Source organism: Oncorhynchus tshawytscha, linkage group LG06, assembly GCF_018296145.1.
Source record: "Oncorhynchus tshawytscha isolate Ot180627B linkage group LG06, Otsh_v2.0, whole genome shotgun sequence".
NCBI lineage: Eukaryota > Metazoa > Chordata > Actinopteri > Salmoniformes > Salmonidae > Oncorhynchus > Oncorhynchus tshawytscha.
In genome coordinates, this window is record NC_056434.1 from 34820966 (window position 1) to 34837248 (window position 16283).

The window sequence follows — 16283 nt, forward strand, 5'->3', positions numbered from 1 at the left end:
TTATAGATAAAAAACACTGTGACATTGTTCTAATATCTCTTTGCCTTTTTCTTTCTCTACATCTCATTGCGCTTGCTTTCTCTGTATCCCTCTCAACCTCTTTCCCTCCCAAACACCCTCTCCTTCTCTCTCTCTCTCTCTCTCTCTCTCTCTCTCTCTCAATCTTTCGCTCTCTCCTCCAGACTTTTCAGCAGTCTAGGAGAGCTCCACACCATTTCCCAGAGAAGCTACGGCACTTCCTACACCATCCGGCCCGGCAGCCGCTACCCCATAACACGCCGAATCCCAAGCCCTGGCTCGGGCTCCCCAGATCGGGGTGACCCCCTAAGTCGACTCCCAGGCTTCGGCTTACCCATTTCGCCCACCATGCCGCCCCACACCATCCTCAAGTCATCCAGCCTCAGCCTGCCCCATGAGCCCAAAGAAGTGCGCTTTGTTATGAGGAGCTCCAGCGCCCGGTCCCGCTCCCCGTCTCCCTCTCACTCTCCTGGGCTGGGCTCGCCCCTCCTGGCCCTCAGGCCCTTCCACCAGAAGCCCCTCCACCTGTGGAACAAGTATGACGTTGGAGACTGGCTGGAGAGCATCCACCTGGGGGAGCACAGGGCCGGCTTTCAGGAGCATGAGATTGAGGGCTCGCACCTGCCAGCACTCACCAAGGACGACTTTGCTGAGCTGGGGGTGACGCGGGTGGGACACCGCATGAACATCGAACGAGCACTCAAACAGCTGCTGGAGAGCTGACCCCTGCCCTGAGAGAGAGAGAGAGAAAGAAAGAAAGAGGGAGAGAGAAAAATGGATAGACCACCCCAGTTTTAAACAAACTCCATTTTAGGTCGCTGCTTTTCATTTATTTTTATTCTGATGTGTCTGAAAGTTTCAGTGATTGCGTTCATATGCAGCTCTCAGCACTGCACTGAATTATGACGTCCCTCCCCCATCTCACAGCCTATCAGATGAGTCCTCTGAAAGAGGCACATAAACTCTTTGCAGAACAGAATCTCGCATGAGCTCTGATTAGAACATTTGATTTGTGACTGCTTGAGTTGCTCCTTTAGTCACAACTTTAAACTATCCCACAGACCTTTCCTTCGCTGTGCCGTTCTTCTTCTCCCTGTCCCTCCATCTCTTTCCCTCCTGTTCATTTTGCCTCTGAAGGATCCCCAGTTTGTGTGAAGAAGAGGAGGATGAATCTCGTTCCAAACGGAAAGTTCAGTTGCCTTTCAAAATATTCTTACAGAGATCAGCTACGTTGAACACAGGAGTAAAGACGCAGTACTGATGTAGTATTGACATAGAACTGACATACTGATACAGTACTGACCAAGTATTGACAAAGAACTGACATACTGATACAGTACTGACACAGGCCTCTCTCCACTCTGCCTGGCATTGTGTTTAACACTTGTGCCCAGAGACAGAGTTTGGTGTTGGAGACCACGTGGGGAGAACTCATCTATCCTGGGACTGTCTCACGGACTGACTGTGCTATCTATTATATTTGGAGAATGTTTAACCAACACTAGTGGCTTTTTTCATAATCAAAACATTTGCTTTGGGTTTCCAAAGGGAATATTAGAAATATATATAATATAAATGTATTTAAATATAGCTTTGAGGGGGGGTGGGGGGGACGACAGAACGTTGAAAAAAAGATACGTTATATACAGAGCCTCTGACTCCTACTTCTAGACCGAGTATAGAGAGAAGACTTTAAAATTTATTCCACCAACAATTTACTTGTTTTTACCAATTATATATATATATTTGAAAAAAAGTATATAGATATATAATGATTTTTTTTTCATAAAATATACAACTTTACTAAAACTATACATATTCAATATACAACACGCTATTGATGAACTGTCCTTCTATGGTCACTCTTTCCTGAACAGTAGCATGAGAAGTTGCATCACGTCGTCTTGAACAGAAGGTTGTGTTTTCGTTTCCGCTTCTTTTCTTGCGGTCTTCCGTCATGCTGAAGGGTATCCCACACAGTGAGGGGTGTGAAACCACAGTTGACCCCAGTTTAAACCCAGTGACCTCAACACATACTCAGATGTAGATATACACAGATAGAGTCTTAATTATCAGCCTGTTGCAGAAGAACTTTCCTGCAACTTTCCTGCACTTGTAGTGCTTGTAGGCTTCTGAAGTTTGTAATTTACACTTTGAAATGTCAGACTTGATTTTGTATCAACCCCTACCAAAAAATGTCCATTAATTATAATATAATAATAATTCACATTTCCTGTTGCTGCAGGATTATTTTCCTGCTGTAGCAAACTGGCCCAAATGAAGATCTTACATCTATATCTACTGTACACACATGAACATTCACCTGGTCAAACAAATAACACACTTAGATTCACACACAGACACAGACACAATCCTCATCCAACCTAAGACCGGTAGCATCATTATCTACATCTGAGACCATGGTTTGGGTTATAGAACGAGATGTCTTAAGAAATCAACAATTGTAATGTGAATAGCTTCTCTCAATGGTTAGAGACAGTGAGTGGTCATCCATACACACAACAACACAACGGGAGAACAACAGGGTGCTCTTAAGAGGGAGCAACATTCTGAATACCGCATGTTTATTTCATTTGATTTATTTGACCTTTATTTATACAGGTTTTTTTCTCCTTGAGATGACATCTCTTTTCCAAGAGAGACCTGGTCCAATAGCAGCAAATAGACCTGACATGGTACAACAGTCATGAACGTCTTATAAAGAGCAAACATGATTTCCTGTTATACAAGTAGATTTTTTGCTTTTGTAGGTAAAGAATATGTAGTATAGGTTTCTCAACAGTGAAGCATGTCTGTTCTCTATAATACATGACTATCTACATTGAGGTTTAACATTGGACTCCCCTGAACATGACCCAGGTGGGCTCTACTACCACTAAAACCTTAACTAGTCAACAGTAGCACTGAAACCTTTATGCTCAGTTAAGATTCTTGGCAATCTATCTCTGTGAAACGTTCCTTTGTATCCATTTAGCAGGTGGTAAATTCAAAGTTGTGTCAAGGTTGTAGGGATAACGCTCACTGTCTCACATTGGACCTCTCAGACGATCTCACTCCTGATTCTGGAGACATGCGGGGTGTTCTAAATGACACCCATATCCCTATAGTGCCCTCCATTTTACATTTTGTGGCACTATTTAAGGAAAAGGATATATTTTGGGCCACTACAATACCGTCTGACTCATTTAGGCTTTTGTGTGGGGTTGATTGTTGGTTTGTGTTTATTTGTTATTTCCCCCCTCCCTAATGTAAGAGTTGATTGTTGGTTTGTGTTTATTTGTTATGCCCCCCTCCCTAATGTAAGAGTTGATTGTTGGTTTGTGTTTATTTGATATGCCCCCCTCCATAACGTAAGAGTTGATTGTTGGTTTGTGTTTATTTGTTATGCCCCCTCCTCCATATTGTAAGAGTTGATTGTTGGTTTGTGTTTATTTGTTATGCCCCCCTCCATATTGTAAGAGTTGATTGTTGGTTTGTGTTTATTTGTTATTCCCCCCCCATATTGTAAGAGTTGATTGTTGGTTTGTGTTTATTTGTTATGCCCCCTCCATATTGTAAGAGTTGATTGTTGGTTTGTGTTTATTTGTTATTCCCCCCCATATTGTAAGAGTTGATTGTTGGTTTGTGTTTATTTGTTATGCCCCCCTCCATATTGTAAGAGTTGATTGTTGGTTTGTGTTTATTTGTTATCCCCCCCCTCCATAATGTAAGAGTTGATTGTTGGTTTGTGTTTATTTGTTATTCCCCCCTCCATATTGTAAGAGTTGATTGTTGGTTTGTGTTTATTTGTTATGCCCCCTCCATATTGTAAGAGTTGATTGTTGGTTGGTGTTTATTTGTTATGCCCCCCTCCATAATGTAAGAGTTGATTGTTGGTTTGTGTTTATTTGTTATTCCCCCCTCATATTGTAAGAGTTGATTGTTGGTTTGTGTTTATTTGTTATGCCCCCCCATCCATAATGTAAGAGTTGATTGTTGGTTTGTGTTTATTTGTTATGCCCCTCCATAGTGTAAGAGTTGGTGTGTGTTTATTTGTTATGCCCCCCTCCATAATGTAAGAGTTGGTTTGTGTTTATTTGTTATGCCCCCCCCTCCCTAATGTAAGAGTTGGTTTGTGTTTATTTGTTATGCCCCCTCCATATTGTAAGAGTTGATTGTTGGTTTGTGTTTATTTGTTATGCCCCTCCATAATGTAAGAGTTGGTTTGTGTTTATTTGTTATGCCCCCCTCCCTAATGTAAGAGTTGGTTTGTGTTTATTTGTTATGCCCCCTCCATATTGTAAGAGTTGATTGTTGGTTTGTGTTTATTTGTTATGCCCCTCCATAATGTAAGAGTTGGTTTGTGTTTATTTGTTATGCCCCCCTCCCTAATGTAAGAGTTGGTTTGTGTTTATTTGTTATGCCCCCCTCCATATTGTAAGAGTTGATTGTTGGTTTGTGTTTATTTGTTATGCCCCCCTCCATATTGTAAGAGTTGATTGTTGGTTTGTGTTTATTTGTTATGCCCCCTCCATAATGTAAGAGTTGAATGTTGGTTTGTGTTTATTCGTTATCCCCCCCTCCATATTGTAAGAGTTGATTGTTGGTTTGTGTTTATTTGTTATGCCCCCCTCCATATTGTAAGAGTTGATTGTTGGTTTGTGTTTATTTGTTATGCCCCCCCTCATAATGTAAGAGTTGATTGTTGGTTTGTGTTTATTTGTTATGCCCCCCCCTCCCTATTGTAAGAGTTGATTGTTGGTTTGTGTTTATTTGTTATGCCCCCATCCATAATGTAAGAGTTGATTGTTGGTTTGTGTTTATTTGTTATGCCCCTCCATAATGTAAGAGTTGGTTTGTGTTTATTTGGTATGCCCCCCCCTCCATAATGTAAGAGTTGATTGTTGGTTTGTGTTTATTTGTTAGGCCCCCCTCCCTAATGTAAGAGTTGGTTTGTGTTTATTTGTTATGCTTCCCCCTCCATATTGTAAGAGTTGATTGTTGGTTTGTGTTTATTTGTTATGCCCCCTCCTCCCTAATGTAAGAGTTGGTTTGTGTTTATTTGTTATGCCCCCCTCCCTAATGTAAGAGTTGGTTTGTGTTTATTTGTTATGCCCCTCCCCTCCCTAATGTAAGAGTTGGTTTGTGTTCATTTGTTATGCACCTCCATAAAGTAAGAGTTGGTTTGTGTTTATTTGTTACGCCCCCCCCCATCCATATTGTAATTTGAGTTGATTGTTGGTTTGTGTTTATTTGTTATGCCCCTCCATAATGTAAGAGTTGATTGTTGGTTTATGTTTATTGTTGGTTTATGTTTATTTGTTATGCCCCCTCCATAATGTAAGAGTTGATTGTTGGTTTGTGTTTATTTGTTATGCCCCCCCATCCATAATATAAGAGTTGATGGTTGGTTTGTGTTTATTTGTTATGCCCCCCCCCTCCATAATGTAAGAGTTGATTGTTGGTTTGTGTGTATTTGTTATGCCCCCCCTCCATAATGTAAGAGTTGATTGTTGGTTTGTGTTTATTTGTTATTCCCCCCCTCCATAATGTAGGAGTTGATTGTTGGTTTGTGTTTATTTGTTATGCCCCCCTCCCATATTGTAAGAGTTGATTGTTGGTTTGTGTTTATTTGTTATGCCCCCCTCCATATTGTAAGAGTTGATTGTTGGTTTGTGTTTATTTGTTATGCCCCCCCATAATGTAGGGGTGGATTTTGTAGCTATTGGATTAAGACATTAAGAACTTTTTCTATTCACTCACCTAATCTGAATTTCAGAGTGACCAAGAAAAAGAGAAACTAAAATATTTAAACCTCTCAAAATGACATACACCCTGTAAATATGAACAAAATACAAATATTTGCTTTTTTATATTAATCAAAAGCAATGTATATATGATAGTTTTCATATACATTTTTGAAAATCAAAAAATATATAGATCTATTTATGAATGTTTGGCATATATGCATAGTTAATCACTGAGGAAAAAATGTGTGATCAGATTGTATTCTTTCTATGAACTCTGAACTAGGAGATGATTTGCACAAAACACGGTGCTAGCAATACAGCCACCATTCGTTACAGCGCATGCAGGCTGTGAAGGGAGGAACACCCTGACTCTCTGTACACTCCCCCCTCTCCTCTGTGTGGTGCGTGTATGTATGTGTGTGTGCGCTAGTTCAAACCCTCGAAGTGAGTCCACTTTAGCCTTAATACCATCAGAGATTCCTGGCAGTGGCTGTGTCTCACACACACAAACACACTCACACGTGGTGCACACACACATTTGCACAAACAGAGACACAGACTGAACTCCAAATCTGTAATCATTATAGGACCCTTTGATATCTATTCATTGATGAGAGAGAGAGAGAGAGAGAGAGAGAGAGAGAGAGAGAGAGAGAGAGAGAGAGAGAGAGAGAGAGAGAGAGAGAGAGAGAGAGAGAGAGAGAAAGAGAGAGATCAAAACAATACTGGGGTGCTGAAAGCGATACAGTTTAATCTTCTTTACATTCTGTCTGTTCCTGTATAGCCCCTGTCTGTGTGTCAGAGACCCTGTCTGCCTTGGGCATTGTGTGTGGTTTGGGCTGTGGTTCAATTGGAGACATAGACACAGACAATTACAGTGTTACCATCTGCCCTACAACACCTCCCTATGACTCTCCTCATGACGAGGTGCACTGGCACTCTCTGCTCCGTGTTTCAACCTGTTACACACTCTCTGCTCCACGTTTCATCCTGTTACACACTCTCTGCTCCGTGTTTCAACCTGTTACACACTCTGCTCCGTGTTTCATCCTGTTACACACTCTCTGCTCTGTGTTTCAACCTGTTACACACTCTCTGCTCCGCGTTTCATCCTGTTACACACTCTCTGCTCCATGTTTCATCCTGAGACACACTCTCTGCTCTGCGTTTCATCCTGTTACACACTCTTTGCTCCCTTTTCCCTTTTCAGACTTTGAGTTTTTTAGGGTATGCTATGATGAGGTGATTTTGAAGAGGACTGACAAAAAAAAAGAAACAAAGAGGGAAAAACGTGCCAAAAAATAACAAAAAACTTTCAATGGTGTATTTTTCTTAATAGGACTACTTTAGTTTGGAAGTTGTTGAGCTGTTACTCAGTAATATGGTGCCATCTCCTGGGAATCTTGAGAACTACAGACATTCATTTAGCTTCTCCACTGTGTGTGCACAACCTTTTTGGAGTGGAACTCCAGGCGTTTTTTTATGTTTTGTAAAGGAATATATATATATATATATATATATATATATATATATATATATATATATATATATATATATATATATATATATATATATCCTGAAAAATGACCAGATTTTATGAATTAACAAATTATTATTTGCATTATTACCATTTCTATATATATTTTGAGACAAGGTATCAAAGTATTGCTTGGTTTAAATGTGATGAAGGTTGTATAGCTTGTCTAACTGATGCTGAGAGATGCTGACATGGGTTTAAACACACAGCTCATATATACACACATGCTGTACACACGCACATGCAGGCATGCACATGCGCTCACACACACACAGTGCAGTTTGGACTCCAGTTGCTTTCCTGGTTAGAAAACACGTCAGTAACAGAGAACCTAGTTGGACCCCTTAGTAGGTTTACCACAGGTAGCCTATACAGATGCAAACCCATGCTGCGGGACACAGAAAGGTGAGGCAGACACTTCATTCACACCAATGAGTTTCTCTGTACGGTCGACTTCATCTTCTTTTCTAATCAACAAAGCACAAATCTACACGGTGAGAGGGTATCTGGTAGACCCACCACTGGATCTAGTGATCTTATCATCATTCAAAGGGTTTTTCTTTCATTGTTGATTTTCTCCTTGTTTGCACTGTGAAGTTTAACATGGTGGATCTATCACAGGCTATGTCTGGGCCTTGCCTGGCCCATCTAAACCTCCCCTCCTCTTGACCCCCCAGGCATCCCGGCTCTCTATCTTCCTCAAAGACACTGAACTCCACACAGAACTGTAGCCTGGCTGAAACTAATGATGAACACTGGATTAATGACAACCTCAGTAGATTCATATTATTCAGTAGTTTAGCATTGTTGGATTAATCCTGACAGCATATGTCTCAAATGTGGTAGGTGAAAATGTGAAAGGTCAGATTGCTAGCTAACTAGAATAAAATAGTAGCGTTGACTTTGGTGCTATAGATGTACAGATTTCTGCTAGACAGTGTTACTGTGACTATTGGTGAGGCCAGGATTTTAAGATACAGTTCTGTGTCATCTCAGATACAGGAAGAGAATACTCAAGTGTAAATGTTTTTTTGCTGTTGAAATAAAATACCCTCATTAGTCTGCAGAGAGGGAGATATAGGCTACCTGCCTCTAACTAGCATCTGAAGGTGAAGATGGGGAGCAACCATGTCTACTCCCAAACACACCGTACTGAAAGAGGTCAGGGCAGAAGCGGCAGACAGACTGGAAAATAAGACAGAATACAGTGGCCACTGGCCATTGAGTAGATTTCTGGAAAATAACAATAATGGAAACAAAAACACACTTTATGGTCAGTCCCACGATTTACAAGATCAGTTGAACCCTTTTCACCCAGAGGCATGGTTCTCTTATCATCCATAAGGAAACAGATAGGGAAGGGCGGCAGGGTAGTGAGGCTGAGGCAGGTCCACAGCTGTGATAGCTCCACCACAGAGATATATGTTTGTTATATTATGTAATAAATTTCTAATTAAAAACATGAATCCTGTGTATCAGCTCCTCATTGCTGAGATCTACTTTGGCCAGAGCTTTAGAAGTGCCAACTGCCATGTCAGTTGTGACCGGAGTCTTTCCCAAGGAAAACTGAGGCCCTCTGCTGGAGAATTGCTGCCGTGTGGCTCTATAGTTTCACAGTAGTCAGTACATAATTTCCAAATAATTTATTGTGTACATTTCAGCTGTGATTATAAAATGTTTATTTCTTGAAGGGGGTTGAAATTCCACTAATAACCAGGGTTAATACCCTGAGGGAAGCACATCAAATAGACAGTATGTCTTGAAATGATCCTTTTTTTAATCACAGTTCATAGGATATCATACAGATTTTAAAAAATGTGGATTTTCCACAGAGAACATTAAGGGCTCTATTCAATCCATATTGCAGGAGTTCAGAGTGATTTAAATGTGAAGGCATTCTAACACTTCAGTGACATAGAATACAGTCCTTAGAGTTCTACTACACCTAGATTGTGAACCTCTCAGAAGTGGTCAGTCATTGTAGTTCTGAGCTATCTTCAGTACTTCTGCAACACTTCCAGTTGACATCATAACATCATATATATATATATATATATATATACACACACGTATATCTAACTTGTACATTGATCGATAACTGCACTGGAATGAATTACTGGTGACATTGATGCAGCCTAGCCATGTCAGGTAGCAAGTATTGAGGTTTAAAACCACACTGAAATAATATCTAACAGTCGCTAGTGCCGTCACATGGTTACAAGGTACATTCATTGTTTAAAATACATTAAAAGACATGGCATAAAAGCTCTGGCTTTACATTATAGAACTTAAGAGCAATGACAGCAGCCTTTACATACATGTACCCCACTATCACCTTACATTGAACAAATCCTCATGTAAAAGCCTCAGAGAGCAAAAGCTGATGACAAAATCACAAGTGGCAAAGAGAGTTCACATTCACAGTTTCACTTTGCTCTCCAAAAATAGCCCAAATAGGAATGATAAGTATTGTGTGTGCCCCACATTTTACAAAGCTTCACATTCTAGTTCACCTCAAATAACAAGCCTGCTTCACACACTTTGGCAGACATTTCACCAGCCTGACAACATGTTTCCTACAGTATGTTTGTTCTCACATCAATAGATTTCGCCAGTTCTCACAGGTCACTATTATATGGGTCAAAGGTTAGCATTTCCATAGCATCAGTCCCACAGAAGCATGGCTCTCTCATGGCATAAAATACACACATGAGGAGAATGGAAGGATAACATGTCCACAAAGTGAGAATAACATGAATATAACATATCCACAACGTCAGGTATTCAGGAGCAAGGCTCTCCCATGGTAGACTAGTAAAATGTCAACACTATCTGGATAACATATCCAGTGTCCATAGCTGCACTGTAGTCCAAATCAGAGCTTGTGTTCACAACGTCAGTATAATGTAAAGATAACGTGAGGATAATGTATCCACATCAACATCCAGTCAGACAGACTCCGAGCCCTCTGGTTTCAGTCCCTTCTGAGCCGTCTGTAACGACAAATCCTTGTTCTGCTCCAGCTCAAAGTTCTGCAGGCCGGGGATGAACAAAAAATACATCATAATAATTATAGTACATTTATTTTAGATTGAGCTTTTCATACAGAATCACAAAAAGTTTGTTTTATATATTTTTTATTTAGGGAGCTGGTTGTCGATGGGAAATGGTCTTCCGCAGATAGAGGATGATGGGGCGGCAGGTAGCCTAGTGGTTAGAGCATTGGGCTAGTAACTGAAAGGTTGCTGAATCAAATCCCCAAGCTGACAAAGTAAAAATCTGTCGTTCTGCCCCTGAACAAGGCAGTTAACCCACTGTTCCCCAGTAGGCCATCATTGTAAACAAAAATTTGTTCTTAACTGACTTGTCTAGTTAAATAAAGGTTACATGATGCATTTCAGGAAAGGAGTAGCTTGAGTGCAGTCTTTTAGGGCTCTATTCAATCTGTATCACTGAAGCGTTAGATTGTTCGCTAAAAATGTAAAAGGTCATTTCCCATTGAGCCGAGATATGCATTTACCATGAATGCAGTCTCCGGGACTGCGGGAACATTGCTTTTAATTATAAATTGCGCTAGAATGCAGATCTTTAGTGCTACGTATTGAATAGAACCCTTAGACTCTAAAATGGACCTCCAGTAGCTGTGTATTACACATTATCTGCAGACTTTTCCCCATCACCACCCCAGCCTCTGCCTGTTTTTGGTCCCTACTCCTAGCTAGGCTATGATCCGATTCAATACCTGAGCACTTCCTTGGGTGGGGAGCACCCTGAAGATCAGAGCCTAAACACTAAGACCAAATGTATTATCATTTTCTGTTCAATGTGCACCGAATACATTCATTCTAATGACAGAGCAACTGTCAGTCAAATAGCTGCAGTTAACTCTGGAGTGAAACAGCAAAATAAATAAGAGGGAATATATTATCAGAGTGCTTATATCCAGAGGGAAACATGTACCTCTAGCTCCCGCATCACTTCATCCATGAAGTCACTAGAGTTCTGCTTGTACGACATCGCCATCTTGATCGTTTCTTTAAACATCTAGGATACATTTTCAGAACACAGAACTTTTGTTCCCTTTTTTTTTGTTAAGCATGGGAATACAGTATACAGACAGAGTATATGGTGTGTAATTAAGGAGATCAGTGTTGTCCATCCTCACCTTGACCACATTGGTCCCATCAGCAGCTGATACAAAGTACAAAGGAAGTCCCTGCTTCTTGGCAAAGTTAAAGTTCCTCTGGGTCACCTTCATATCAGCTGCAAACAATAGAGACAACTGAGTAAAAAATAAAGTGGGAAGGAAATAAAAGATTAAAGAATAAGCCTGTCTGGCTGGACTCACCATCTATCTTGTTAGCCACCACAACACAGGGGATCTCAGGCCTGTACTCTCTCAGCTCTGTGTACCAATTGGTCAGGTTCTTATAGGTGATCTTCCTCTGCACGTCAAACACCTAACAAACCCAGGTACAGTCAATGATACAGGCTATGACATTAGTGCAAGCCTTGTAGTAGTATCGTCTTAGAATCTAGCATGAAGTCTTACCATGATACAGGCGTGAGCTTTGTGGTAGTACGAGGGATGCATGCTCTGGAACCGCTCCTGTCCAGCAGTATCCCAGAAGTCTTTGGGGCAGACATAATCACAAATACAGCTGAAGGCAACCAAACAGATAGCATGGCAACCAGATAACAGAACAGGATTATGGTTTAAAGCAATAACAGATTGGTTTACTTAAAACCAGCTGTCTATTTTATAGCCTTAACAACTCATTAGTCTAAACCAGACATTTTGATAAGGAAACCATTCATAAACATACCTACTAATACAGCCTTTCTGTCAATGGTGGTATTGTATTTGTAGAGTGTCAGAGCATAGGTTGACAGCTGCTGGGGACGACTGGAGAACAAGTTAAGGAATAGAATAAACAACATTGTAAACTATCTGTACAGTAGCTACAGCATATGGTAACATTGCTGGTCAAAAGGCATGTCGGCATGCTGGATGACCAACCAATTACAAGCCAAATCGGTCACTGCATGAAGGCTTTGGGTTTCTCTCCATTTACTGCCATTAACACTAGGCAACACTTACTTAACTACATCAACCCAAAACACAGATGAATGTCTTCATGTGACACTCAAAAACCAATTACAGAAGGAATAGATGAGAAAGGATACTATCCGTCAATCAGGAACCTCTCCATCAACCTGAAAGACAACAAGAGGCAGGTGTTTAACATCTCCTGGGTCACAAAAAGTATGCACTATCATCTTTAAGGTGAATTTGCAGTGACAAGAGGTAGCTGGCATGCTCCCGATCTCCGTACTTGGATTTTCCCACTGCACTGTCCCCAAGGCAGATGATCTTCACTTGTTCATCTGCATCATATTTATCTTGGTCCAGTTCAGGAATGCCATTGGCGTCGCTTGCCATCCTTCCTTCGGGATGGGGAAATCAGCTGCGTCGCACAGCGGCTTAGTTAACGTCTAACTAGGTAGCTAGCTAACTTTAGCTAGGAACAAGATGACCGACTACACTTAGTCTGTGATTACACTAACGCTAGCTCCTGAGCTAGCTAAATTAAACCGCTTAACGTTATCGCGACACACATTGGCATGTAAACTTAAGTTATTCACTTAAAATATGACTCAACCCCATTCGAAGTCATATGTCTAAACTAACTTATTAGCTAAACTAGCGAAACGGGTAACGTTATGTTTTCAACTCCTTGGTTATCTAGCCAGTGGCTACTTGACTTATCTAACTAGTTAACTGTAGATAAAATGTAGCTAATGCTTAACGTTACATCCAGTCAGGGACATTTGATATGTTTGGCTAGCTATATCTAACAACCTTATTTAGCTGTCAATGGTCTAGCAAAATAAGCATCAAAACATTAACGTAGCTATCGATGGAAAAACTTCAAAACATTGTAGCTAGTTAGCTAGCATGTTCTTGTAACAACAGCTTCGATAGAGAATGTTTGTTTCTATGCAACGCAGACGCTTGAAGGCCCCCTTTTTAACGTGGCTGTTCCTATTATTGCCTGAAAATATATATTCATGTTCTTGTAGCAACGGCTTCCATAGAGAAAGTATGTTTCTATGCAACGCTGACGCGTGAAGGCCCACTTTTTTACGATGCTGTTCCTATTATTGCCTGAAAATATATATTCATGTTCTTGTAGCAACGGCTTCCATAGAGAAAGTATGTTTCTATGCAACGCTGACGCGTGAAGGCCCACTTTTTTACGATGCTGTTCCTATTATTGTCTGAAAATATAACTTGGTCGCCAACGTTCCTATAATACCTCATTATAGCGCATGGTTGTCGAATTCTCGTTTCTGATTGGCTAGATTATGTTGCAAAGAAGCAAAAAGGGAAGGGACCATTCGTTGGGGACCTACGTGAATTTGCCCAATAGAAACTCGATTTCAAACTGTTTGGACTAACGATTACACCCATGGTTTCTTTTTCAATGAGTGAAAAAAGTGCATTCATTGTCATTGTTGAAAATGTCTTTATTGATTTGATTTGATTTTATTAGGATCTCTTTTTTAAAATCTTTATTGATTGATTACCACATTTTGACAGGTTGGCTATTTTAGATGACATCAAAGTGAGTGAACATAAGTAATTTTGTTGTGAAAATCATGTCAGATCAATGTGATATCAAACCACATATTTGGTACCTGCCCCCCAATATGTGATTGTCAGGTTAGCTTGTCAGCATCATTTTATTCAATGCAGCATACGCAATACATAACAATAAGGCACAAGTAACTGCTTTCTTCAGTGCAGAGCAGTTTGATGCTGCTTTATTTATTGCTGGGATAAGGGGTGGAGTAAATGGAAGAAGGAAGGGAGGAGAGTTCCTATTACACCACGTCCACGATGAGTGGAGCGATGAACTCGGAATGATGAATTCTGAAAGTGAAGCTTGGAGGTTTGATCCTGGTGAAGGTCACCTACCAATGGAAGACGGGCAGCTAGGACATTACCGATGCAACAGTGGGTAGAAAAACACTTTGCAGAAGAGATTATCATATTTTTTTATTTTAAGATGTTAATCATTGCATAACAGTAATATAAGAGTGATATGGGTATGATGAGGTGACTTGCCTGTTCAGGGTGGTGAGCTCCGGGGCCTGGTTTCATGGTGGTGTCTCCAGGCATGCTGTTGCAGCCTGTCATGCTGTAGTGGGGGGGCTTGTGTTTGTAGGTGCAGGGGTCCACCACTCTGAATGTCCCTGGGCCAGGGACAGGTGAAAACACAGGGAAGAAGTGTGAGGGAAGATACAATGAACGATAGGCCTATCGATAGGCCTATTAACTCAATCTGTTCATCTTCAATAAAGAGGACAGGTAAGATTTCCATTTGGAAGAGTCTGTATTCGACATGTCAGATCTACCTTCTGCAGGTCCTCGTGGAAACTGACCATCTTGCTGCATCCTCGGAGGGTAAGTTAGGGGCGGAGGTTTTGTTGACGGTGGCAGGCCCCAGCACAGAGGGCTGCATGTAAGCAGCAGGGCCTGAGCGAAAGGACACAATCACATTCCGTAAGTACACCAACATTCTATTCCACAGTTCTAACACATTCTCTCAGTCTTCATCGAACAGTCTCCTTCGATCACATTCTAAAATTCTGCAGCTAGCATTCTACTCCATGTCTCTAAAGGGCACAGTGTTGGACTGTTATCATTATTGAAGAGGATGTTACCTGATGTTACCTGGGGTCTGGTCGTTGCAGAAGCCTTTGCTCCAAGCAGACAGGGAGTTAGGCAGGGGCAGATTAATATGTAGACTGCCCCGACCTCTCAGTGGAGTAGCGACCTGAAACACTGAACAGACAGTAAGAAAACAGTTTCATATTATATGTCTTGAGTCTGTATGTGTGTGTAATTTCTGAGAGACATTGTGTGAGTTTTGAGCATGCTTGTGTGTGTATGTTACTGACCAGGTCCAGGGGTTTGGAACAGCTGGGGGTCATTGGGGCGGCTGTAGAGGGAGTATGAAGGGGCCCCGTCATGTCCAATCCTGGTGATGTTGGAGGGAACCAAGTACGCCGGCCCGGGGGAGCGGTCTGAGCTGAGCTGTTGGTGGCGCATCCCAAAACTGAACGCTGGCCCTGGGGAGCGGTCTGAGCTGAGCTGTTGGTGGCGCATCCCAAAACTGAACGCCGGCCCTTTCAGCATTCTGGGGTCATGGTAGTTCAGACCTGAAGGAAGAGATGAAGATGAAAGGCAGGTCAAATTTAAATCACATGTAATTAATCATTTAAATCACAATAATTTACAAAAATGGACACATTTATTCATGTTTTTTTTTAATGCAATGCAGTCAGAACTTGATGAAAAAATATGCTTCAGTTTCTCAGTGTGTGTGTGTGTGTGTGTGTGTGTGTGTGTGTGTGTGTGTGTGTGTGTGTGTGTGTGTGTGTGTGTGTGTGTGTGTGTGTGTCTGTCTGTCTGTCTGTCTGTCTGTCTGGATCTGTCTGTGTTTTGACAGCTGGATAAACCAGCAGACATCAGACCTACCTATGTTCCATCCTGAGTCACCCATCAATATTACACAAACTCGTTTTTTTCCAAATTATTTTTGATGGAAGAGTCAGAACAATTCCTTAAATTACCAGGTGGTGGTATTGCTCAGCTCTCTGTCAATTGTCCCCCAATTCACTCAAAAATAGGCTACATAGGCATCCTCTGTACTACTAGGGGTAAACTCAATGTTTACATTGTATTTTAAGGACAGATGTGATTTTGGATCAATATTCAATGACAATGTTCTCTAGAGAAACAGCTTGCATGGTGTGTTCATTTTAACATCTCATCTAAACTTGACTGAAAATGTGCCTGTGCCTTGAGTGTTCAGAATACATCAAAGTCAACTCTCATCTAACAGTGGCTTTGGCATCAGTAAAACATTTCACATCCAAACCTTTATAATGTGACAAGTACATAAATA

General features: G+C 41.1%; 3 protein-coding genes across 3 annotated transcripts in view; 1 reads left to right on the forward strand and 2 right to left on the reverse strand.

The window, feature by feature from the left end:
* Positions 1–1603, forward strand: part of LOC112245254 (SH3 and multiple ankyrin repeat domains protein 3) — an 81473-nt gene extending 79870 nt beyond the window's left edge. Inside the window, exon 13 of the mRNA XM_042323214.1 lies at positions 183–1603. Coding sequence (XP_042179148.1) covers positions 183–741 — 559 coding nt within the window. The 3' untranslated portion in view covers positions 742–1603. The remainder of the gene's footprint in view (positions 1–182) is intronic.
* Positions 1604–9062: 7459 nt separating this feature from the next.
* Positions 9063–13702, reverse strand: rabl2 (RAB, member of RAS oncogene family-like 2). The gene is made up of 8 exons (XM_024413347.2): positions 12642–13702; positions 12493–12522; positions 12132–12211; positions 11858–11937; positions 11654–11765; positions 11471–11568; positions 11266–11349; positions 9063–10337 (listed from the first exon to the last, which is right to left on the reverse strand). Exons 1-8 carry the CDS (start codon positions 12746–12748, stop codon positions 10254–10256), a joined length of 675 nt encoding a protein of 224 aa, XP_024269115.1. The 5' UTR covers positions 12749–13702; the 3' UTR covers positions 9063–10253.
* Positions 13703–14193: 491 nt separating this feature from the next.
* Positions 14194–15878, reverse strand: odf3b (outer dense fiber of sperm tails 3B). The gene is given in 8 exon segments (XM_042322754.1): positions 14194–14283; positions 14438–14578; positions 14728–14777; positions 14780–14848; positions 15047–15095; positions 15097–15149; positions 15274–15534; positions 15854–15878. Coding segments are annotated over 8 exon segments (738 nt in total).
* Positions 15879–16283: the final 405 nt, after the last annotated feature.